General features: G+C 50.2%; 1 protein-coding gene across 4 annotated transcripts in view; it reads right to left on the minus strand.

The window, feature by feature from the left end:
• Positions 1-27,388, minus strand: part of meis2a (Meis homeobox 2a) — an 81,792-nt gene that overhangs the window by 17,667 nt on the left and 36,737 nt on the right. For all 4 annotated transcript variants that reach the window (XM_061249822.1, XM_061249830.1, XM_061249837.1 and 1 more), the window contains exon 9: positions 8,378-8,454. In XM_061249822.1, coding sequence (XP_061105806.1) covers positions 8,378-8,454 — 77 coding nt within the window. The remainder of the gene's footprint in view (positions 1-8,377; positions 8,455-27,388) is intronic.

The following is a 27,388-nucleotide window of genomic DNA, read 5'->3' on the forward strand; positions in this document are numbered from 1 at the left end:
ATTGTTTCTCAGAAGTCCTTGATATAGGTGCTACATCTCCCATCGACTCTATCGACACCTCATCCATAACTACCGAACCCTGGAAAAGAACATTAAATAAACAAAATGCGAGCATCGATTTATAGGACCTTTCATAATGAGGTTATTGGCACGCAAGTTCAAACCGTAGGGCAAGGCGATAAATGAACATTTATACAGGTAGCGCAAATGCATTAGGGGCCGTCGCAGGTACGATTGCGGAGCGGAACAAAAGGCCCGGGCAGACGCCTGGCGGGGCAGACGCGATGACACCCGGGATCAGCGTGTCTGAACACGGGGGGGAATGCCGGCCAGATATCAGCCGGGGAAAACGGGGAGGATTCTCCTCTCCCCAAACAGCCCGGGGGGGGGGGGGGGTGTGGGGCCGGCTAGTCACACCTGGTCACCTTTCACTCGCCGAGCCCCGCCTCTGGGGCCTTAGCCGCGATTCGCCCGTTCCCGCGGGCGACACCGTCACCGCGGCGATCTCCCTCAACAGATAAAGTAATTATTTCAAATCTTTTCTGTCAGCTGCCGGTCCGATGGGGCCCTCTCTTTCTGTCTCCGTGTTATTCGCAGCATCAGCAGAAATGGCGCGCGCCGCAACACCCCCTCACACACACACACACACACACACACACACACACCCCGCTCCCCTCCTGTTCTTGCCACCCCGGATTCCTTTAATGTGGACTGTATTTACCCCGTCGCTGGTCCGTAAGGAAGAGCGGCTATAGCGCGCGGCTATAAATAAAGGGCGGAATGTAACAAAGTGAATTGATCTGTCTGGCACGGCCATGCGGTAATAGCACTGGCAGAGTACGCTGGGGGAGGGGAGGTTATGTATGGCTGCCAAGTCGCACAGGCCCAACATAGAGCAGACTAATGGGGCTCTGCCATCACGGCCAGACACCTCCCCACAGGAGGATAACAACATGGCCGACTGTTGTCACAACCGGGGCCTCGCACCGGCGTAGCAGAGCTGCACAGAGCTGTGTTTGTACGTGTGTGTGTGTGTGTGTGTGTTTCTATGTGTGGGTGTTTCTATGTGTATGTGTGTGTATATACTGTGTGTGTATACTGTGTGTGTCTATGTGTATCTGTGTGTGCGTGTGTGTGTGTATACTGTGTGTGTCTACGTGTATCTTTGTGTACGTGTGTGTATACTGTGTGTGTCTATGTGTCTCTGTGTGGGCGTGTGTGTATACTGTGTGTGTCTATGTGTATCTGTGTGTGCGTGTGTGTGTGTGTATACTGTGTGTGTCTATGTCTATGTGTGTGTGCCTGTGTGTGTCTATATGTGTGTGTGTGTGCACGTGTGTTTGTGTATGTGTGTACTGTGTGTGTCTGTATGTATGTGTGTGCATGTGTGTATCTATGTGTCTATGTGTGTGTGTGTGCCAGTGTGTGTCTATGTGTGTGTGTGCACATGTGTTTGTGTGTGTATATACTGTGTGCGTCTATATGTATGTGTGTGTGTATACTGTGTGTGTCTGTGTACATGCATATATGTGGTGTGTGTGTGTATATGTGTGTGCGTGTGTGTGCCTCAGTGTGTGTCTGTGTACATGCATATATGTGGTGTGTGTGTATATGCGTGTGATTTTTCTCAAAATGAGCTGTCTAAAAAACTCAAGCATTCACATTCATATATGGTGACTACAGGCAGATCCCACTGCCAGACAGAATACAGAATACATCCTGCACATTCTACTGCACATTAAAATGCTGTGACTTTTCCTACAAACCCCATAAATTAGTGCACATTTCCTACAGCCTGTAAATCCCACATAAATAACACTAATCCCAAATATTCATTTAAATTACCTTCTTTTAGATGCATGTAAATCATTTTTGATTATGGTACACACAGCAACAGAGTGCTTATAACTAATAATGTGTGGATTAAACCTAATTACACACATAATGGCGCAGATGCTCTTTTAACATTAAAATATACAAATTAATGAAAAATATCCTCCAGTGAAGGAACTGCGTAACCCTGCGGTTAATGTACACTACACCTGTGCCAGTTTTTAAAAGGCCAGACATTTTCGGTTGCTCAAAATGTCAACGTACAGCACAGCTACACGTTTCCTTGTCCTCATATATACGAGGAGGTCGGTAAATGATCAAAGGTAACATTCGCGCCCGGATCCCCGATCCTAAATACCAGCGGTGGGCACTGGAAGGCTCACAGTCGCACGTCTCAGGAGCTCGTGAAGACACCCGGCTCTACCGAGGAGCTCTAAAGTAAAATGGAAGCTCATAAACACAGACTCCCACTGTATAGACTTTGCATTTTATCTTTGAGCAGTTTTCTGCTTTTATAGGTTCCAGCCTTCCCCATCTTTGGTAGCAGCGGAGAGCCAGGTCACAAATCTTGCTGCTATTTCAGTATGTGACATCTTCGCTCGTTTGCGGCTGCTCATTAACAAACAATACTGCTGTGAAATTGGTTTAATGACAAAGTAATAAAATTGCTATTCTGCTCACAGATGGCCTCAGGCGCTGGGAGCTCCTATAAGGCTTACTGTGGGTGCCAATGTGAATTAAGCTGCTTATTCATGAAAACTGCATTCTGCACTCCCCCCCCCCCCCCCTCCCACCTCTTTTTTTAACTCTGTACCTGCAAATGAAATAAATTAACCTACTTTTTTCCCCTTGTATTCTCCTTCTCCTTCTCCCTCTCTCTCACCGCCCCCCCCCCCCTCATCTCCCCACTTCGAAAGAATTAGCGTCTTAAAAATAAAAAATGAGCGCGCCCACGCTAACGTTTTTCCCCGCGATGTTCAGAAACGCAGCGCCCTTGTTATTAAGCAACCCGCCAATAAAATCTAGCCGTTGCTGAATTTAGAAAAAGGAGAAGAAAGGGCGGAGAGAGAGCCCTGCTTTGTGGGCCGGTCTCCTGCGATGCCTTTCGTCCCAGTGCCCGGGTTGTTTAAGGGGAAAAAGGCGACTCACTTTTGTAAGATTAACAAAGGATGCCAGTTTACCTCGGGAACATTTTTGCGGGCACCTGTTTTCCATAATGACGTTGATGTTTAGAGAAGCACCCCGTTCCCATTGGAGAGAGGGGGCCTTCCTACACCGCACTGTTGCCAGGCTATGATGAAATGGGGCTATAGCGGTCTGACAGGTGGGTCTGCTAATTACACACAGGCATGCTAATACCGCCTAGCCCAGGCGAGTAAACACACAAAACAAAAATCAATACGAGGAACACAGACATTTCGCCTCCAAACATGTGCTTGCAATTCTTTTCATTTCCCCCTGCATATCTAAATGAAAGTAGGCTGTACAGCTGTGTTCTGTACGGGGGAATTTGCACAGCGGATTTCACTGGTGCAATTCGCTGGCATTTATTAAGAAAGTAATACCATAGAAAATTATCATAACGACCGACACAGTTGACGGCGATATTAGTGTATTTTTGTTTGGCCGTAAATCATCTCAATGTACACGGCTTTTCCCAGGGAAACCGTTTGCCATGTAGCACGTTAGCATAATGATGCTGCACGGATGAAAAAAAAAAGGCATATCAAATGAATTTAGGGGGCGGGCTTTGGGCTCCTATGAGAGCGTAAATGCTGCTAATTAACTGCCAATTAGTGGTCCCTAAATGAGGGGATGATCCTGCCTGCGCAGGCTGGGCCGGGAGCCCTGGTGGCCAGCCATCCCTCCGCACGGCTCCAGCGGTATATTTAGCAGCCCAGGACACAATGTGGCGAGCGGAGGGGACTCCCGGGGCCAAGCCAAAAAAACAGCCTGACATTTCCCCGCAGGTCAAAGTTCAAGGGATGAACAGAAACTTCAGCGAACCATCTGACCAATGCGGGGGGGGGGGGGCGAGGGAGGGGGTAGAATGCGAGGAACCGGAGCGACCCGTTTCTTAAAAGGCCGCCGCGCTCTCGGACCGGCGAGAGAAGAAAAGAAAAAAAACGAGGTCAAGCCAATTTATATTTTTACATCGCATTTGGAAGAAATTAGTTATTATTTTGTATTTCATAACAGTTTGCGGTGCCAAGTCAGGGGGTCATAAAAAAAGAACGCTGTTTCTGTTTGACTGGCCTTTTTGTTTGGTGAGAGAGAGGAAGGGGGGGGGGGGGAACGCAGTTATTGAAGTAACAAAGCTGGGCTTTGAGTTCCGTGTGACACTACCATAGACACATGGCCCCTCTTTGCCACTAACAAGATGTTGTTTGTAAACCTGGACGGGCGGCGTGTGCTTTACTGCCAACCTCAGCAAGGGAGGGGGGGGGGAGCGCGTGTGGACGAGACCGGGCGGGGCAGAACAATGGCAGGCAGAGCCTGCAGGATTCCTTTAGCGGGGGGACACGCCCCGGGTAGACGCGTCACTCCCCGTCGCCGGTGCGACCCAGGTGACTCGGCTTTCCGGGTTACGGCGCCACGCCCCGTGACCGGGGGGGGCGGGCGGGGGTTTGGCGTAGGAGGCGCGGGTCAGTCGGGGCAGCGAGGACGTCCCGGAGGCCCAGGCTGGCGGCCGCCAGGCCCGGTCACGTGACCCGTGGCGCAGAGTGCTAAGGTCGGCCGATCTGCCTACGTGTCTTAATAAGTCACCTATTGTATTCCTTTCTCCCCGCTAATTAGGCGCTCCGTCCTATCGCTCCTCGGAAACGCCAGGACGAGGGAGGGAGAGGAGGAGGGAGGGAGGGAGGGAGGGCAGGTAGGTAAAAACAGAAAGCGGCTCCTGTGCTGTTATCGCTGAACGCTGCGGACTGGCACGACGCGGACGGGAGCCGAACGCCTGCAAGGAATAACGAGAGGAGATTTCCTTCCTTTTTTAGCCTCTGTTCCTCTCCTCAGTCATCTGTCATCGGGATCATCTTTCAGGCCACATTACAGGCCCGCTCTGAGGCGAGGCGGGGGGGAGGGGGGTAAATAATCACAGGACGGGGTGTTTGTGCTGGTGCGTGGGGGCATGTCTCGCTGAGACTTAAAAGGATACAGTCAGGGACCATTTAGCCCGGACTGATAGAATAACACAGGGGCTTCACAGAGGCAGCTGCAGCTGGATACAGGCCGCTGCTCCACCAGGCTCCACCTGAGACAAGAGCCTCTCTCCTGGCCTCCTCCGCTCCTGGCTGAGTTCCACCACACACCTCACGGAGCCTCACAAGCCCACAACAGCACAGAGCACATACTGCACAATGAATCTGATAAAGCCTGCCTGAGAACCACACTCTCTGATCCCATAGAAGAACACTGAACCACACTCTGTGATCCCATAGAAGAACCCTGAACCACACTCTGTGATCCCATAGAAGAACCCTGAACCACACTCTGTGATCCCATAGAAGAACCCTGAACCACACTCTGTGATCCCATAGAAGAACCCTGAACCACACTCTGTGATCCCATAGAAGAACCCTGAACCACACTCTGTGATCCCATAGAAGAACCCTGAACCACACTCTGTGATCCCAAAGAAGAACCCTGAACCACACTCTGTGATCCCATAGAAGAACCCTGAACCACACTCTGTGATCCCATAGAAGAACCCTACATATCTAGTTAAAGGGTTCCATGGCAAGCGGTTCTTAGTCCGGGAGCTTTCACACTTCACAGCTATGACAGAGGGTTCCATAAAAAGGCTCATGAATGGCAGGGGTGTCCAATGTAATCCGAAAAGGGCCGCTGTGTTAATTAACTGATTATGGGCTTCAATCCAGACCGATAAGTACAGTAGAATTAGGTGTCCTAGCGCTGGGCTAAAACAAAAACCTGCACCCACACCGTCTCTTTTCGGTTAAGACCGGGCTCCCCACCTCTCCGGAGACGAGCCAAAGAACCCTTTTTCCTGAGAGTGCGCCATAAATCCCACTCTCTAGAACCCAATTACTAAAAAAATGAAACTACAAAGAATCTCAGCATGACACAGCCCAAGCGTAAGTAGGCCTGAGTGGACACAGCGTCTTTGCCTTAGCGATTATACGTGCACACACAAGCCCTGCCGCTACTGTTTGAGGATGAATTCATCGTCCTAGCCCTGCTAATCTCGCGAGTGAGGCTGTGTACTTTAACCTCTCCCTCTCTCTGTCTGTCTATCTCTCTCTCTCCCTCTCTCTGTCTCTCCCTCTCCCCCTCTCTCTCTCTCCCCCTCTCTGTTCTCTGAGGGGCGTCGTGCGTCTCCTATCTTCACGGAAGGGCAGGCCTGCGGTGGCCTGGGGAGGCCGTGGCGGCGGGCGCGCATTAACACGGGCGAACAGCGCTAAGGTCAGACGGCGGGGCGGTGAAAGGCGGCTTTGTTCGGCGCGGGGGCAGAGGCCCAGGCGGGGCGGGGGGCGAGCAGGTGAGGCGCAGGTAAGCGTGCGGGAGGAAGCGTCTCCGGGGGAGATGTGCTATCCCCTGTCGCTCAGACAGAGCGGCCTTGTGCCCCCGTCCCTGCCCCGATTGTGCCTGCAGACAATGCGCTGATTCAGCACATCTTCCCCACGGCGGGAGGGAAACTCAAACCCACGGTCCTCCTCCTCCTCCGCGCCGCGGCGGGCCCTGCGTTCCCCTCGGCCCCCCGAATCAAAGGCAGGCCGGGCACAATGCCGCCGCGCTCCGGAATCCGGCTATCCTGCCCTTTTTTCTCTCCCCCCCCCCCCGCCTATCAACAGGAATTTCATATCACAGAGTCTGTCATATCCCCGGGCCCTAGGAGCAGACCGTCCCCCCCCACCTCAGCCTGGCAGGAGAAGACACTGAGAGAGGAGGAGGGGGCCCACCTGAACAATGGAACATTTAACTCCCCTGTCCCGCCTGGTAAAAACCAGCATCCTGTCTCTGGCTCGTCTTTCCAACACCGTATCACACCCAGTAACACCCCCCCGCACACACACACACACACACACACCCTGTACATTAACCCCCCACCTCCCGCAAACATGTCCCAAAACCCCCTACACACCCCTGTCCATTAACCCCCCAACCCCCCTCAAACATGTCCCAAAACCCCCTAAACCTCCGTTCCGGCTCTGCTGGAGAACCACCCCGAATTTCCGCCCCGTGGATATTCCCGCAGCGCGCGCGCCGGAACGTTTTCCGCGGACGCTTCCCGTCTCGGGCGAGCCGGCGGGACCCTTCCCGGCTCCTTAACAGACACGCAGCATTCCCGGGATCGCCTTCCATTTCACGGCCCTGGACGGAGACTCTCTTATTTCTCTCAGGTTAGCAGTTTATTTCTGCATTAATCACCATGACAGAAGCAAGGCAACTCAATTTTATGCTCCCGTAGGTAAGGTGCGTGGTGTCCTCAGCCGCGCGAGGCAGGAGACAGGCGGCGAGGCTAATCTTTGGTTACTGGTGTAATTGAAATGCTATCCACACTGTAGGGTGCATTAAAGTCAGATAACGGCAGTTCCTGTGGCCAATTTAAGTAGCTTGACTTGCCTGGAAAAAAAAAAAATTGCCTGGCAGATAAGGCAGACAAACCGGCTAATTCTCCAGGCATGTCTCTTATTGTGATCCGGGAAAAATGAGAAAAAAAAAAATGAATCGCAGAACCAAAAAATCAATTGACCCTCGGCGAGCTCATCAGCCTGGGAGGCTGATAAACCTAAAAGCTTGGTTAATGTCTGCCTGCCTGTATCCCACAGATAGAGCACTTTGTAAATGAACCTGCTTTGATAAATATATTAAGGAAAGCTGTGAATAAAAGGCAGAGACTTCTCATTTGTAAATAGAACCTTCGCTACATGGAATTAGAATGATAAAATAGGGCTCCATGTAATTAAGTTTGTATAAGACCTGAAATCCGTGCAAATACCTTCCCGGAATTTTGAAAGGAAGCTGTCAGTTCAATTAATCTGAACATCACCCCGAGAATGTACTGAACAAAATTAAGCTGAAGATAAAACCTGGGCCAGTATTTTGATAAGTAATTCCTGTATCATTTCTTTGCTTCTGTGATCATTTTATTTAATCCACCACCCCCAGTTATGTGCTAAGCCATCTACAAAGAGACTGCTGGCCAGGCCACCAAAGCCTTAATCCACCATATAGCATGTGTAAAAAGGCAGGGGGGGTGTGGTGGTGGTAGTGGTTCTGGGGGGATGTAGATCTTCCTTTTTTCCTTAAATGTATCAAAGTGAATAAATGTATATCAAACAGCACAGAGCGGTGACTTACTGCTAAACACTTCCCTGATAAAATGGTTACATCCTGATAGCTCTACATACATCGCTCTGATATCCACAGAAGGGGCGGGGGGCAGGGGGGTTGTAAATAAATCGTTTCCGCACAATATGAGCGTTAAATGTCTCTGCTGCCGGGGAGAGGGAGGCGAAGCTTTTTAAAAATGAAAGGCGACGTGATCCTGGCGACCGAGATACAGGCTTCTAGCTGGACTCACCAGTTGTTTACTTGTAGGATGGTGAGGCCTGTGTCTTGGGCTAGCTGTTTTTTCTGTTCTTCAGACGGGTAGGGGTGCTGAAAGAGAGAAAGGGAGAACAGACAGACGCATTAGCGCTTCAGCTAGTCGCTCCCACGGGTTTCATACCAGTCATACCTGTAGAAGGTAACTCAAGAACAACACTCTTCATGGCCTTGCCTTCATGCATACGAGTCCATTCTCTGATTGTGCAATAGGCATGTTGTTACCATCCCAAAAGACAAACAAACACACTCAGAAACACGTACGCCATGGTGGAGTCACATAAGTTGAGGCCAGGAGATCCCCGCCCAAAGATTGCACAAATTTCCAACTGAAACAAAGCCTTACGTGCCTAGTGTCTATCTCCCAATAAGATCCAGGTCTCTCACTCTGTCAGCTTTTACATTACAGTATATTACATTACATTTTATTAACCTGATGCTTTTATCCAAAGCTACGTACAAAACCGTGCATATCCAGGTCATAGAACAAATAACCGAGCACGTCAAATAAGGTAAAATTCAGATATGATTGATTGTAAGGCCATGAACATAAGTCCAGTACGCAAGATAGACAAGCCAAGTCTCTAACAACCAAAACAAGACCTTTTCACATATCACAAACATTTTTCCTCGACAGTGCCAAAACAGAAAAACAGAACGAGAAGCGCACTGAACATATTTATATATTTTTCCAAACACGAAGAACACGAGTAGGCTCCTCCGTCATTGTTTCTGGTATCATTCAACCTGCAGCTCTGGCAGAAACAAGGCCAGAGCGGAGGAATGAGCCCTTTGAAAAAGGCCTGGAACTGCCAGAAGATCCACCTGAAAATGTAATTCCACGGACAGAGACGCGATGATGCTATTTGTGTCAGCTCCAATACGCCAAACCTGACGTGATATAAATGGCAGTCCTTCAGCCTGGCTTTGGACTCTTTTCTCCCCGCCGAGGAGCATGACAACACAATGGTGATCACTGATGACAGATGTCTTAAACAGGCAGATTAGGAGTCTCCGCACACGCAAATGAAACAAACGAAAGGGTCTGTTCTATCCGCCGGCAAGACACACGCGTCCTGTGTTTTAGAGGGCCCGCCTAATCCGGCCCGTTTTCGGGCAGGACCGGGGCGTAGAGGCACGCAATCCACAGGCCCCGCCTTTGTCCCCTACTCCGGGCAGGAAAGAGTGCGATTGGGGGGCAAAGCACAACACAAACAATGCCCCCGCTCCGTCTGCGCTATTGGTTCTCCTGGCTTTCAAACATACTTTCAAGAAATTTAAAGGACTATCTTTTTTTAAAATATACCATTAAAAATTGGCAAGGCAACAATACACACAGCAGTGTATTTTTTTATGTTGCTGGAAAAAAAAGCCAACTCTGTTCTTCCAGTGAGAGAGGCAGAAGGGTACTAATGTAATAGAACATTTTCAGGCAATGCCGTCTCGAGGTCCATTTTAATTAAAGGTCAGAAAAAAACATTTGAGGAATGCGTTCAATTAATAAGAAAATAGCCCTCAGATTGGACAAATAATGAGCCCGGGCTGCAAAGGCGGATTAATCAGATTTGTAGTTGTGTGTGCAGTGGCTTTTAATATGCTAAAATTAACAAAGAAAGATGATAACGCTTAAATAGAAATACATTTTTTGATTGCTAGGTGCTGACATTTCTTTGGCTGAGGGGAAGGGTGCTCTCTCTGAGACCGCGTGTGTGTGTGTGTGTCTGTGTGCGCGTACGCGCGTGTGTACGCGTGCGTTTGCTCCCCCCCCCCCCTCTATCCCTGGACAACAACACGTAATACGACCGGACCCCCTTCCTCCTCTCCCGTCTCTTCCCCCATCCCGGCTTCCTCAGCCTTTTCGCGTTAGTAATGACCTCGGCCGTACGATAAAAAACACTAATAATTTTCGGCAGAGGAATACGGGCGGATTGGAAATGGGAGTTAGTAATTTACATTGTATTAAGGCCTCCTCGGCCACTCGGCCTGGTCCCCCGGTCATCAATCGCACGCTGTCAGCCGGCGCGCTGCGGCGCGGTGATAAATACGCAGACCGAAGGCACCACTCATCCACTAGCCACATAATGAATGGTTTGAACAAACAAGAAAGATGTCTCATCAACGAGAGTGGGGAGTTTAAAACCCTGAAAAAGCCTTGGGTAAGGAAATTTTCCCTGACCACGGACACGACACTAAAAAATCTTATTTCTTCCAGTGGCCTTTCATCAGCTCCCCGGCTGTCAATTACGGTAAACACGTGCTTGTTCACCTCACCTCGGCTCTCTCCCACTCCTCTTTTCTCCCCTCCTCCCGTCCCTCACGAAGGAAGGGCTATATATCCAAGGCTCCTCCAAGCACAGGTGCTAAAAATACTGTGGCAGAGAACACGGGGGGCGGTAGGGCTCGGAGCTAAGGCTGTGTACAATGGCAGGCACAGGGAGGTAAGATAGCAGGGTGGCATGGCGGATTCGGATCTTGGACCGCTCTTGGATAAGGTAGGACGCTGTCTCAGCCAACAGCACGGAGCTGTACCTACATGAGCCTCAACTGCAAAAATGTAAAATATTTAGCGGTGGAGAAAAGCAATGTGTTTGAAAAGCGAAGATATGAATCACTATGAAAATAATACAATAATGTAAAAAACATTCGGTCAGCTTGGTGGCTTTTTCCTCTAAAGATTCCCCTAAACATGCAGCATATGTTTTATTCATTAAAAAGTGAAAAAAGAGAGAAAATAATGCTTTTGTACTGTAAACTGCACGTACAGTGACTTACAAGCGGCCAATCAAACGCTCTGAAGGCTGACTGACCGCAGAATGTAAAGCAGTCTATAAATAATTAGGTGGAGAAATGAGCGTTTTTATTGCCCAGGCCTGCGCTTGGCTAGAATGGAAAAGCTCTGTTAATTACAGCGAGACCCATTAATGGCCAGTGTGTGATATCCCACCATGACACGTTCATCGTCTTTTTAATATCTTAGCCTAGCATAATACACACGCGTGCGTACACACACACACACAAACACACACACACACACACACACACATGCACAAAACCACAAAACCAAAAGCACACACACACACAATCACACATGCTGACACACATACACATACAGGCACTCATACACAAAAGTAAAGGGATACCCACAGTCACACACACACACACGCATGCACTCAAACACAAAAGCACAAGCATACACACGTGTTCACACACACACAAACACACACACACACACACACATACATGCACAAAACCACAAAACCAAAAGCACACACACACACAATCACACATGCTGACACACATACACACACAGGCACTCATATACAAAAGCAAAGGGATACCCACTGTCACACATGTCTACACACACACACACACACGCATACATGCATGCACTCGAACACAAAAGCACAAGCATACACACACACAATCACACATGCTGACACACATACACATGCAGGCACTCAAACACAAAAGCACAAGCATACACACGTGTTCACACACACACAAACACACACACACACACACACATACATGCACAAAACCACAAAACCAAAAGCACACACACACACAATCACACATGCTGACACACATACACACACAGGCACTCATATACAAAAGCAAAGGGATACCCACTGTCACACATGTCTACACACACACACACACACGCATACATGCATGCACTCGAACACAAAAGCACAAGCATACACACACACAATCACACATGCTGACACACATACACATGCAGGCACTCAAACACAAAAGCACAAGCATACACACGTGTTCACACACACACACACACACACACACACACACACACACACACACACACAGTGAGGAGGCTTCGCGCGCACCGCGACCAGCCCGCGCCGCGCGCTAACGGTATAAACACGGCCCTCTGGCGCGCGCGCGCGTGTGTGTGTCCGTGTCCTCGCTCCGACGGTGAAATTACAAGGTGTAATGCGCGCCGGGCTCTGGGCGGGAGCGTAATAGCACCCGCCGCGGCTGAACTCCGCAGGCCCGGGCCGAACAGCGCGCCCGACGACCGATGATGATGATGGATGACTTCATCAGCGCGGAGCCAGACTGCAATGAATTAAAGACGCGGGTCACGGGGGCGAGGTGTCCTGCAAGCCCATTCCATGCTAATGAAGCCGCGGAAAGTGCCGGGCTCCACCGCCGTCTCCACACACAGCTCCTGTGTTTTTTATTCTGCCTTTCTGCTCGCTAAGGCTTCTGCGGAAAAGGTTAGCGCGCTTTTCCCCTTCGCTTTTATTTTCTCCATGTTTATTAAAGCGATAAATCTCTCCTGTTTTTTTTTTTTGTTTTTTTTTTTACTGATCTTACATTTAATAAAGGGACCACTTAGCAATCCGCAGAGATAATTCTTTAAATATTAAATAAGCCGTTGTCAGCTTCGGCTGTTTTGAACCTAATGGGATTCCATGGCGCCTTATTACAACCTTCAGCCCGGTTTGTCTAATATTGTCCTATTTGCCTCATTGCATTATTTAATTATATTGTTTAATATATTTTTCAAATTGATTGCGATCTTATTTGCGTTTAATGCCAGCGACTATCTTGTAATAATAATAATAATAATATTCACAGTCCTAACAAAAATAATCAAATACAGGCATGACATTTTAATATGTATTCTGTATACAGTAAGAATAAGATTGGCACATGCTAAATAACAATATGTTGCTGTTAATATTATTATATTGCAAATGACATTCAAACTGAGCACGTGGTGGAATTTTTTTATTTTATGAAAACGATATTACAAAAGAAACATTTAGCAAATTAAGAGTTGTAAATGTTTGCCAAATAAGGTGAACTGCAAAATAATTAACTAAATATTTTAAGAAATATGGAACAAATGTGATAGCAGATTTCATTGTAAAATGCTCTATATGCATTTCTGATCTGAATCAATGACCAGTGGGCAAAACACAGGAAACAGTCTGTTATTGGAGGTGCTCAGAATGAACTGGGTGCGTAACAGACACAAATATTTGTGAGAGATTGATAGAGCCAAAAAGAACAAGTTCTGGCTTTAACAATGTCCTCTCTCTTTCTCTTGTGCGCTCTCTCACTTTCTTTCTCTCTCTCTCTTTCTCTTTGTGTGTGTTTTTGGGTGGGTGGGTTGGTGGATGGGGGGGGGGGGGGGTCTGTTTTGTGTTTGTTTTATTTTCAGAGGCCTGCGCTCTCATTGCTTCCTGACAACAGGGAGAAAACAGGCAAGAATGCCACATGACTCACTCTCCCAGTCCAACTGCCTCAGACCACTTTCAGCACAAAACACACACACAACACACACAACACACGCAGGCACACATGCGCACGCACGAAAACACGCAAGCGCACACGTACGCGCAAACATGAACGCACAAATTCGCAAACGCACAACAGCACTCAAACAAATGTACGCACACATATTTGCAAACACACACACACACACACGTACATACACAAATGCGCAAGCACACACGTATTCACACGCATACACAGGCACAGACACAGACAGACAAACATGCACACACACACACACACACACACACACGTACATACACAAACGCGCACGCACACATGCATTCAAACACATACGCAGGCACAGACAGACACACACACACACACACACACACACGTACATACACAAACGCGCACGCACATATACACAGGCACAGACAGACACACGCACACACACACACACACACGTACATACACAAACGCGCACACACACATACACAGGCACAGGCACAGACAGACACAAACACGCACACATGCATTCACACACACACGCAGGCACAGACAGACACACACACACACACACACACACACACATGTACATACACAAAAGCGCACGCACACATGCATTCACACACATACACAGACACACGCACACACACACACACACACACACACACACACACACACACACACGTACATACACAAACGCGCACACACACATACACAGGCACAGGCACAGACAGACACAAACACGCACACATGCATTCACACACACACACACGCAGGCACACACACACACACACACACACATGTACATACACAAAAGCGCACGCACACACGCATTCACACACATACGCAGGCGCAGGCACGGACAGACACGCACACAGCAGCCGGCCGAATGCCGCACATATCTGCAAGCTCAGGGCCCGGCCTCTCCGGGTTCTGACAGACTACAGAGCAACAATTACAGCAGCGGGCGGCGGACGGGCCCTGCGCTTGTGTCTTCAGAAATAAAACAGTTATCATTTCATACACTTCAAAGGGTCGCCGCGGAGCCGCCAGCAATGCTCTGCATTGTGGGCAGGGGCTCCCCGGCTGGATCCAGAGCTGCCCCCTCAACAATAGCTGGCTCCACTCCTGCTCGTTCCTGGCTCCGGTCCAGTGGCCTGTTTGCTTTACACCATTAATTTATGTTCACGGAGACGGTGCAAGGTTCTAGAGCAACTTTGGCTATCAATTCGCCTGCCAAGCAAACTGTTGCCTGCGAAGGGGAGGACTGAGCGCCCAGGGAGGATCAGCAGAACATAGCTCATAACTGTAAACATCCATAAGGCTAAAAAGCAATCATTTCCCCCCCCCCCCCACCTCATTCCCTATACCCCCCACCCCCACCGCCATGCCAGGCGCATACACACACATAAACACACACACACACGCAAAACCGCATGCACACGCACACACACACACATATACACGGGGGAACACGACCACAAATTGCAAAAGACCCAAAAGCGAGCAGCCAATGAAATTGGGAGATGATTTGTTTTCCTGGATCCTCTCCCCTCTCTCTGTCCCCAGTCCATCATTCGACTGTATATATTAACTCTGCAGTGCATGCTGGGACTGTGGTGGAGTCCTACTGCTGCTGACATCTACTGCCTTTCCGAAACCTCGGCGGCCACGTAACTTAGCCTCCTCCCTCCTGAGGGCCTTCTTTTGGGCAGTGGAAGAGGCCTCGCCCCTGCTCCCCCTCTCCAGGAGAGGAGACACGTCTCCCTCAGCCCGACATTCATGTCGCCGTTAAATAATGGAATAACGCCAATTACTGTGCGCGCAAAACATGAGAAACATGGCTAGATTAGACACAGTGCATTCAAGTCTGGTTCTTTGGCCAGGAAGCAAAGCGCCAGGAGCAGAGGAATTTAAACGCAGGCAGGCAGCGGCGGATTAAAGAACGCAGCCCCAGCAACTTCAGGTTGGGAAGCTCCAGAGGCTCGTGGTGGTGGCACCGCCAGCCACCATTCCTCCTTTATTTCTTCATTTTTTCCTCCCCAGTTTTTATTTCACGGAAATGTGATATCCACCGGAGCTACCTGAGTTAGAACAGCTGCCTCAGTTAAAGGTCGCTGTCTCTTCACGGCTCTGAGCCACGGGCGTACTCCTGCCTCCACGTTCTGCTTGACTGAAGGAGTCTTTCTGAGTCGACCGCAACAGAGGACAGTAACATTAGATCGGGTTGATCTGAGACTACACCTAGCCCAAGATGGGGTCCCGGGCACCACCCTTTCCCAGCGGAATCAGACAAAGCCCCCGGTCCTCCGTGGGGGCGTGGGGGGGGGGCTGGGGGGATGCAGGGGGTGGGGTACGCCTTGTCTCTGAGGGACAAAGGCTCCCTGCTCTTCCGGGCTGGGGCGCAGACGTCGCCCGTGGCCATAAAGATGAAGCTGTTTAATCATCAGATCAAGTTCAAGCCTCTCCTTTCCTCCGCCGTGGCCCGGCTTTCAAGGGGAGGGAACCCGATACCTGGGCCCGCGCTCTGGGCTGAGTATCGCCGGTCCGTGGGGTCTGTCTGCTATCCACCCCACGCCGAACAGTGCGCAGACACACACGGCCCTGCTTCTGGGCTTTTCATTTTAAAACCCAACTAAAAAAAGCAAACAAAAAACATAAAGGTCCAACTTTAACTGGGTCCTACAGGGCTGGAATACGGCCTTGTTTCCCGTGACCAAAGATCTGACAGGTCGACTCACAGCTTCAGAACCGAGCTTATGTATCCGCGAGATTACAGACAAACCGTGGACACCAACACAGCAGTCCTCGCCGTACGACCGGCATTGGCAGTCGTGTGTCCTCTCCTGGATTCCAGACAGACAGAACACTGGCTGGCCATGACGGCGTCCTCTCTACCTGCTGCACTGCCTAAGCTGTTGCCACGGGCAACCGGTCGGTTGCTGTTGTTCGCACTCCTATCCACAGTCGCACCTGTGGTGCTACTAGCGGGGAGATAAGCCCAGCCCCGGCTCTTCGACCCAGGGGCACACCAGAGACAGAGGGGGGGGGGGGGGATTACCCTCCCTGCTTCCTGGTTCCACACCTCGCCACTCGTCAGTATTACCCACCATAAAACCATCGGGAGCGTACGCCGGTATGCAAACTAGCCCGTCCACTGGAAAGGCATCAGCACTCATTCAGAGGCCAGTACACACATTGTAAAGCAGTGAAACTCCAAGCAGACCAACAGGATAAATCAAACATGAGGGGCTGGAGGAGAGGGGCAATTAGGGCCTGGTGCTTCTGGGCCTTAAAACGGCACACCCAAAACAGCCTCACAGTGGACCGGGCGCTGTGGCTAAATAACCACAGGCTAAAATCTTAGCGGGCCACTTAAAAAATGTCAAGCTCAACTCTGCAAACGGTGCTCTATTTAGAATAAATTTGAAAACTCTAATGACAGTTGAGAAGCACACGCATACACACACACGCGCGCACACACACACGCTCTCTTTCTCTCTCTCTCTCTCTCTCTCTCTCTCTCTACCCCGAGCACGCATGCAGAAATGGGAGTCTCAGCCACAGAACGGTGACGATTCTATTCTCTGCCTGGAATGAGTCGATAAGTCTAGGCAGAATTCATGAGCAGCAGACCCCAGCCCTCACATGGCACACATATTAGACCATTAGGCATCTAACTACCTCTGAACAATTCCACCGCATTATCTCCCCCCCCCACCCCCCCTCCGCCCCCCTCTCCCTGGGGCACACACTTCCCTCCGCCGTACTTTTAATATATTTTGTCTGCATGAAACGGATCGAGTTATTACACGCCGGCAGATCAGGTCGGACAGGACTCTCCCGGCTCCTCGGAGAAACAACTCATAAAGCCAAGAACAACAGGTCAGCTAATGCGAAAACAGCTCCGCGCTTTAAGCCGCCTCGCTCCCAGCCTGGGCTAAAAGGGCTTTAATGCGCAACACGAGCGGCGAGGGCATTCCCCACTCGCCCTTTTCTTTGGGCTTCATTAGAGGAGGTCGCGTTGGAAGGGGAACGAGCCGGAGCGTTCCCTCAGGTTAATTGGCGAACAAAAGCCATTTGTTTGTCCACAACAAAGGTCGTTATCGGAGGCGCCACTTGACCGCCTTCGTTTTTTCCTGTTCAAGAAATACCTCTCCGAGTGTATTTAAGGAACGGCCTCTCTCAGAACACCCTATATTTTCTGTAGGCCGGTCGCAACAACACGCTTCTCGGGGAACAATAGGCTCTTACAGGCCGCAAAACCAGCTGCATTTCCACTCTGCACCCTAGAGGCAATTCTGTAATGTCAAGGCTGTTTTGAAGTGTAATGTCAATTTCGTAATGTCAATTTTTAATGTCAAAATTAAAGCCAACAACCACCACAGCAACAAAAGCCATTAAGGAGAGTACAGCTGCCCCCAACAGCTGCAGGGGTCACCGGCTGGTTGTTAATGGCACTAAATGTGTTGAAGTCAACCATGTCACCTATTTAGCAATTTTTCACGAGGACTGAACTCTGCCAGACAGAAGCCGTATCCACTAAGGGAAGCTCTCACTGGAAGTGCGGAGACGTTGCTTAGCACGGAGATAGTCAAAATGTTTATTCATAAAAAAAATTATCCGAAGACTGCAACAGTTTAAATCACAACACGTCAAGCGGCAGCTAGGTCTGTTGCTATGTCTGTACTGGGGACAGACTGCAACAGTTAAAATCACAACACGTCAAGCGGCAGCTAGGTCTGTTGCTATGTCTGTACTGGGGACAGACTGCAACAGTTAAAATCACAACACTTCAAGCGGCAGCTAGGTCTGTTGCTACGTCTGTACAGGGGACAGACTGCAACAGTTAAAATCACAACACGTCAAGCGGAAGCTAGGTCTGTTGCTACGTCTGTACTGGGGACAGAGCGGAGCTTCCATTTCGGGCCTTCTGAAATGTACGTCTCGAAAGAAATTCCACATGGTGCTGCATACAAGTCAAGAATATCTCGTCTCTCACAAATGGCCCAGCAGTATATTTGTAACTGACAAGCGACCTGAGGACCTGCGGATCGGTAATGTTCCAGGGACAAGTTGTAAGGGGAGTTAAAATGCCTGTATGAAGTGTAAAATGGTGAAGGAGGGTGGGGAAGGGGGGGGGGACAGGACACCACAGGCCAACCTTAAGTGCATTCTATTCTGGTTTTCCCCAGTGCTCTTACTGCCACTCAATCCTGCCCCTCAGCACGGAACCTCAGGGCCCTCCTGACCTCCGACCCTACCTGCCCCTGCCGCGCTATTGGCTCCCGGCGTGTTGCTGGGTTTATCTGCTTACGAGGCAGACAGGAAGTGGGCAGCAGACCCCCAAAAGACCCCTCGGGAAAATGACCGGTCGGCGAGCCCCACTTACCGCGATTAGAGGAGGGGCGGGAAACGAAAATCAGAAACATGGCTGACCTCTGCGTCCCGATCGTTTTCTTAACTAATGAAACGCAAAGACCGCGAGTACAGGAGAGAAACCACCTCCGGAGCGGCAGCGCTATCTGTACACCGCTGTGGCGCTCCCCACCAATGCCTCATCTACAAGAGCTCTCCGGAGCCCAGTAAAGCATCATACCCGGGACATTTTTATCGCAAAAGTCTTTTAATTAATGCTAATTTATATACCTTTCCATTAGGGAAGTTAATGAACTTTTCCGCATTAATCCCTATCTCGCGTGTTCATTACCGGCCTGCCTCCCGCCACGGTCTCCGCTCCAGTGGAGCCGGGTGCCACCGCGTCAGGTCTTCCCTGCTTTGCGGGGACATGGGGGGGGGGGGAAGCGGGGACCTCTCAGGAACCCGCCCGCCCTTGGACAAGCGGCTACACGCACGGCGCACGGGGCTTTGCAGAAAGGGGCGCAGAAGACCGAAACAAACCCAAAGAGCAGGGTGAGGTCATTAACCTTTCAGGATGCAGCGGGGGCTGATGGGTACCCCGCTCGGGGGGCTGCTGACAAGCGTGCGTGTTCTTTTCAACAGCTCACCGGGCCCCCGTCTCAAGAATGTAACACAAGCGCCGGCCACGGTAACCGAAGGTCTTCCCGATCGCATCGGTGTAAACGAGGCCCGGGCAGAGGTGTAAAAGACAGCTGCTATTTTTGCCCTCTCCTGTTCCTCTCCCCCCCCCCTCTCTTGGCTTTGCTCTCCCCCCCCCCCGTTTCTGGCTTTGACGTAGGAATAATTAATGATGCAATCGAGCCAAGGCGGGTGGACTTTGACCAGCAGGCCAGGCCCTGTCTTTAAGGTGGGCCCGGGGAGAGGGAATGTTCCGGTAATGCACAACGTCCTCTATTCGTCCCAAGGAGACAACAAAGAGCACTTTGGTTAAAGCTCCCTGTTCCCTGAACTCTTAACCCAGGCTCTTATTGGGAAATCTCCATACAGAGGAACATTCACTGAAACCTGTAACCACCCCCCCCCCCCCCCCCCTCCCAAACACACACACACACACTAAAACACACACACACACTGCCGGCTTTAGTCCACTTCTGCGCATCGTCACACCTCCCTCTGCCCCATGCAAAACATTATTTTCCTTTATTATTTATTTCTGCCACTCGTGATGGCTCGCACTGGAGGGCTTGACCTTTGCGGTGATTGATGGTAATGTCTCAGGAAGTAATTTTCCCAGCAGCACCCTCCTGCCTTTCTGCAGGGCCACAACAGAGCTGAATGCAATTACAACAAACTTTAAACTCCGCTTTCTACACGGCCTCCATAAGGGCCCAAGGCACCATTCTAATACAAGAGCAGATAATGCTCTCTGTCAACGCAACGGAGACCAGGCTGGACCAGCGTCGAGAGGGACAACCAGAACAGAACGAACGGGCGGGGGCAGGGCCCCCCTTTCTCTTGCTTTTTTTCACCAAAGCCAACAATGGACATCTTGAAGCGAAGTTGCAGATCACCCTAATTCCAGGTGCTTCAGAGCGTTTTTTCGCCGACTCCATTACTGTCAATGGTCACGGGGACTATTATAGCAATTACAACGCAGCTCTAATGTTAGGAATGCTACGTCGCGGAATTGCTAACATCTGCAGGGCGTGTCCCGCGTGTCTGGAGGGCCGTCTCGGCTTAAACACACATCTTTTACAGTCGCTGCCGCCCGCGCAACAGCGCTCTCCGCGTTTGTTTACTTAATTCTGCTCGAACCGCGCCGGGAAAAAGAGAGACCCCTCTCCGGTCGAATCCAAATAAGTTAAAATGATCCGTGAAAGCTCGCCTTCCTATTTCCGTAGGCTTCATTACTTTTTAATATCGGCGCAGAAAAGGGGGGGGGGGGAAATCATGGGAGATAATCAATGAAAATGGAACAGAAGCCTATTCATCTCCAGGGAGAGGCCTTTTTTCATATAATACACTTACAGATGCAAACGGGGGACCAAGCTCACGCATGTATCTGCCTGGATGGGTCACTTAATGAAACAGATAGCTCCCATTTCCTCACGTGTGTTTTTCCCAATAAAAAATGAGTGCACTCGTACTTACACCACCAGGGAGAAGAGAGGGGATAGACAATGTAGCTTTTACCACAGAGCAAGCCCGGGCTACTCAGAATAGGCTTCGCAATATTAGTCTGGGACATGTGACCACTACCACAGTGTGCCTGCAGGGACTCAGAGGACCCTCGCTACATACAAGCATTTATTTGAAATGGTAATGGATGACCATGGAAAAATACAGAAAGATGTATATGAGAAAGAAGAGAGAGATTGACAGAAGACAGGGAGAGAGTGTGAGAGAGATGCAGACAGGTAGCTAGGGATGTGTGTTTTTGTTGGGAAGACTATATGATGTGACCCTTGGTCAGGGAGGCCTGTAACTGGAGCTAACCCAGGGCTCTATGATCCCTTCATTCAATGTGCTAAACAGCCACCTGAAGACAGGATTAAGCATTGTGACCGTCCCCAAAGGTAACAGAGATACACCTCCAACTCCAGGGAGTGAAATGCACACTCCCAATTTACATCACACAGTGAAGGAGGACCAGCAAAGAGGCAAGTCTGTGTGCGTGTGTGTGTGAGTGTGAGTGAGTGTGCGTGCGTGTATGTGTATGTATGTGTATGCGTGTGTGAGAGAGAAATAGAGTTTGCATTTGTGTGTGTGTCTGTGTGTGAGAGAGAGTGTGTGTGTATCAGTGCGTTTGTGAGAGAGAGAATGTGTTTGTGTGTGTGTCTGTGTGTGAGAGAGAGTGTGTGTGTGTATCAGTGCGTTTGTGTGAGAGAGAATGTGTTTGTGTGCGTGTGTGCGCGCGCGTGTGTGTGTGCGTGTGTGAGCTTGTGTACCGGGTGGGAGTTTACGAGTAGGTGGGCGGACTGCCGGTACGAGACCGAAGAACGCGACCAATAAGAAGATGATCACAGGTATTAGCCATGCCAAAGTTTCCAACAGCAAATAAAAAGCATGCATAAGAGGATTCTGGGGGATGGAGTGACGCTGAGCCCCTCGGGGCACAGATTTGTGTCTTTATGTAAATCAGCGCCTGTCACCGCGTGCATGATTCACCGCTGAGTGTGCTCTTCTGTGACGAATGGCCCCGCTTAATTTGGCAGTGATTATGCGGGTTGCTGGCCCTCTAAACCCCTTTGAACTTGTAATTGCCGCTGGTTTAAATAATGAACATTAAGGGGGATTCAGAAAAGTGTGGATAATTACAGGTTTTTCCCCCCTTTTTTCTTCGGGGTCTCGGTCCCGGAGACGACGAGGAAGAGGAGGAAGAGGAGGAGGAAGAGAGAGGGGAGAGGGACCTTCCTGGGATCGCTGCAAACCTTTTGGCACAACTGTCCCGCATTTAAATAATTGTACAAGCTCGGCTTACCAAGTTAAGAGAAAGGGGTTTTTGTGTGAACCAGCGTGACCCTTGGGATGGAACAACGAGAGCTTGCCAATCAATATTCACACAGCTCCACATCTGTATCCAGGGCCCGCTCCACTTAAAGATCTGGATTCAGTTTGTTTTATTTCCCCATTCCTCTTCCCGTCAGACTGCTCTAGATGCGAGACCCGGTCGCATCAGTCTGTGTGGTATTTTGCGTATAATAAATACTCATCAGGACGTTCCGAGCGCAACATCTGAGGACTAATGGATTTCAGCGAGGGGCGACGCACGCTCCAGCCAGAGGTCACGTGACCCCCGAGGAGGACCCGCCCGCTACCTCCAGGGAGGCGGCGGAAGGGAAACCGCAACAAATTGGGCGGCCTTGTTTTGTCTTTTTCCGTACACACACGGTTACAATCAGCGGACGAGGCAGACTTTTACACTTTGGGGGAGACTTTTTTTTTTTTTTTAAAGAAGAAGGAGAAGAAGAAGAAGAAAAGAACGCCGGAGCGAGACTCGACGCAGACGGAAGACAGACGCGGCTTCACTTCATAGGGAGGCCTCTGTGAAGTCTTCAAATGGGGGGGTGGGGGGGGGTGTGTGGGGGGGGGAGTGGAAGATAACAAAAGCGGCGAAAAAGCAAAGGAAAAAAACAATAACAAAAATCACGCAACAAAATGGCAGAACTGAGCGCTAGGGAAGCCGGAGTCCCATGACAAAGCAAAGAGAGAGAAAGCATTCTGGTCTGTTTTTGATTTCTGCTCTCTTCTTCCCCCCGTTCCGCTACTTCCCTGTTTGCGCTGCGCCTTTTCCCCCTGCACTTCCCTTCTCCTGGTGTGAGATGCATATCAAAGGGCCCGGGCTGTTTGTAAGCCTGGAGCACATAACACCATCTCCACGGGATGGTCTCAGATCCCGCGTCACCACGTGCTAGCCCCTGATTAATGGGGAGTCGTATCGACGGCCTGGCGGGGGCTCTACCCAGAACCCCCTCTGGCCCGGGGTTCGGGGGGGGTGCTGGGTGCGAGAGGGGCGGGGGGGGGGGGGTGGGGGGGCGAGGAGGTGAGGGGGTGGAGGCGAGACAGAGGGAGAGAGGAGACAGAGGGAAGCTCTTCCAGGAGGGTTTAAACTCTCCCCGCCGAACGTTCGGCCGGGGCGGAGGCAACCACATAAAAGGTGGCGGGGAAAACCCATCGGCGCTCCTCCCAGAATCCCCTGCGCCAGCCCCCTACTTTTCCACAACAACGCTCATCGCTCGCCTCCTCGCCCGTCCGTTACATCACCCTGGCGTGCGGGGCGGGAGAATCAGATCTATCCTCCGTTAAAAGGATCAATGTCATTACTGAATCAAGAGCTGGACGCTTGGTGAGGCATGACATCCAGGCTGGGCTGGGATACGGGCTTGGAGGAGGCTCCAGCACTCCTCTGCAAAAACCACAGAATAAGTCCGTCTCAAGTGTTTCAGTACTCATACTGAAACTTAAAATCTTATTACTTTTACTTTTTTGCTAAATAAGACAAAAATATTGCCAATAAAGTGAGAGTTTTGACTCATTTTGAGGTTTGGCAATGGAATAATGGAGCAAGCAGCAACTTAAAACATTTTATTTAATATTTTCTACTTGAGAGAAAAAAAAGATCTTAAGTGTTATTACAAGACTAAAAATGCGTCACTCAGGTTTATGAATGTGATTCTGCCACAGAGTCTGCGGAGGTCACATGGGATGCGCTCACCTCTACTGAGGCCACAGGGCTGAGCGCATCCTTCAGTTCACTACGCTCTGTCACTTTACTGACAGAGCGGACCCCCAAAGTCCACTGCCATTCCCCTCACCTTCCTCTCGTCCTCTCTTCGTCCTCGCTGGTCTGTGCGGTCTGGCGGGGGTGAACCCGTTCGGGACGGCATCCGGCCCAAATGCCGAGGCACAAATGTCGAGGCGCGATTAAGACTTGCATATTTTCACTGCGATTCGTTAGTTTTTTTCGGCCCAGTAATCGTAGCTCAGAAGCTGTGGCATCGCACCAGAGTTCTGAGTCGGGTAATTGCCCTCTAATGGCGTCAAAATGGGCTGTAAACATCCTGTCAGAACGCGCTGATTTTTACGACCTCGTTGAAAGTGTTAAAAAGTGCACATGGGGCATGAGCAAACTGTAGAGCGGAGGGGGGTGGCGGGAACAGCTGCGGAATAAGCTGCTTATAACACTACGGGGCCCTGGGACGCCGCGTGAACGTGCAGGAGAGGACAGCGCTCCTCCAGAGTCTCCGACAACACGGTTCCTTTGCTTTATCGAAGCATTCAAACGAACCCAAATGAGCTACAGCGTCACGGCTAGCCTGAGTTCCTTCTGTGTAAAAATAAACACAATGAAATACTTTTCATTTAAAAACATACAACAGGACAGGCCACGTATGCCGTACGCATATGCTTCTACGAGACAGACAGAACAGGGCTTTAAAAAAAAATAAAAGTTAGGGAATTTTTGACTTTGTCAAAATGCCAAAGAAACTCCCATGGCATCCCAACACCCTCCTACACTTAAGTTTGTTTTAAGCGCGTTGCACTTAACTTCTATCACTGCCACACCGCTCACACCCTTTGAAGTGTAATTATGACAGATTGAGATTAAGAAACAAAGTGAAAAGGACCGAAGTTGAGCATGAAATAATTCACGCCTGTTACATTCTAATGCCGCTATAAATCTTCGGGACTGTGTCAGACTTAGGCCTTGCGTATTGTAAACATGGCTTTGTCAATCACTTTTCCACGACAACCGCACAGGGAAACGAATTAGACGCAACTGTGAAGGATTTGACTTGAAAAGAGAGGCGATGTGGCTTGTCATATAATTATATAGTCCGCAAGAAAAGGGAGTTACTGGATACGGTCTTCTAAACTTTCCCCCATTCACTCTCCATTTTGAAACAGGGGAAACAACAGCGTATTAGTAAACGTGATTTACAACGCAACGTGACTTATGGCAAATGGTAGCGATCGTGATTTATGACGACAGACAAGTTTATACTTCGGTTCCAAAAAAAATAGAGGCACAACTGTTGTGATTTCCTTCTTGTGGGTTCATTAGTACCGGGCCAGTGAGGTAGTCTCTGGTTTCCCTGATTCACAGCCTAATGTGAGAAAAAGAGTAGGGAGAACAGATGGCAGTCAGAGCTGACTTGTGTCCCCTTTGCAGGGTAGCGCGCGTTAGTGCGGGGTCTCTCACAAAAGCCCCACCAGGCCAGGGCCCTCCAGTAATTACCTGAGAGTTTGCTATTTCCAAAAACATAGGCCCCCCCCCACACCTCCTGTCGGTTCATTTGTCTCGGTTTGCTTCTCTGTCGCACCTGAATGCACGCGCACAAACGCGGGCTCCTGCTCCTCCACACACACTCTCACACATGCGCCTCACACACACAAACACACGCTCTCACGCACACACGCACACTCTCACACATGCGCCTCACACACACAAACGCATGCTCACACACACACTCTCACACATACACTCACACACACATTTACACACACACGCACACACACACAGTCACGCTCACACACACACTTAAATGCACACACATGCTCTCACACACACACAGTCACGCTCACACACACACACACACACATTCTCTCTCACACACACACACACACACACTCTCACACACACTCCCATACACACACACACACATTCTCTCTCACACACACACACACACACTCTCACACACACTCCCATACACACACACACACACATTCTCTCTCACACACACACACACACACACTCTCACACACACTCCCATACACACACACACACACACTCACACACACACACACACACACACACACACGGCTGTGGCGATGAACCACGCTGTCGCCTGGGTTGCCGCGGGTGACTGGAGCGCTGGCTCCTCGGCTCACAGGGAAACGAGCTCATGACAGATGAGCGTGCGGGCCCCTCTCGCATCTGAACCCTGGTGACCCCCCCACGCACCCCCACCCCCACGGAGCACAGAGCAACCCCACACTCTCACAAATAAAGCAACTTCTCTGTGCTTCAAGGATCAAATTTCCCAAATGTACCCTGAACGTACAGTAATGTTCTCTTTAGGTACAGATGAGTTAAGTTTTCCAAGCAGAAAAGGTACAAAACGACGATATATTGCTGGAGCGGGGTACAAATTTATGTACCAACAGCCTATAGGGTAGGCTAGCGAAAGGCATTTGTACACTTTTAGGCACTTTTTGTACCTTTATTTCTGAGAGGGTAAGCAGAGACTGAGAAGAACAATCGCACAGGGCCACAAACACACGGAGGGTACGCACACAACACAACCTCGGGAGCGAAGCTAAAGCTAGCGGGGTGAAAAAACAGGCGAAAGAAGCCCGAGAAAGGAGAAGCGCGCGGAAAACGGGGACGCATAAAAGAGAGCAGGAGTTCTGCGCGCGGCGCAAACCGATAGCAGATGTGCAGCACCGGCTTAATGGCGCTGACGGAACAGTACACACGGATTAGGAGGACACAAACAGGCCACGACAGAACAGGGTAAATGTTTAGTCTACTCAAACACAGGCCCCCTTTTGGGAGCAGCGCACTTGTTTTTCGGTCAAGACAAACATCCGTTACCAGGGATAGACGGCCGGTGCCCATGTCAGGGGATGACCCGCTGTGCGGTTTTTTTTTTTCCCAAGGACAGTCGAGCCAGAGGATCCCAGGCGGACCTGGAGACGGCTCCCCCGCCGTCTCCATGGAGACTAATGTTCCACTGGGAGCGGTGACCGCTCCGGCCCGCTAATGATGTTTGTGGTGCGGTTCGCCCATTTTGTCACAAAGTGCGCGGACGCATCATTACCGCCGTCGCCCTCACCGAGGTGATGTTATTGATATTATTAGGATTCG

This window comes from Conger conger, chromosome 1 (genome assembly GCF_963514075.1).
Source record: "Conger conger chromosome 1, fConCon1.1, whole genome shotgun sequence".
Lineage (NCBI taxonomy): Eukaryota > Metazoa > Chordata > Actinopteri > Anguilliformes > Congridae > Conger > Conger conger.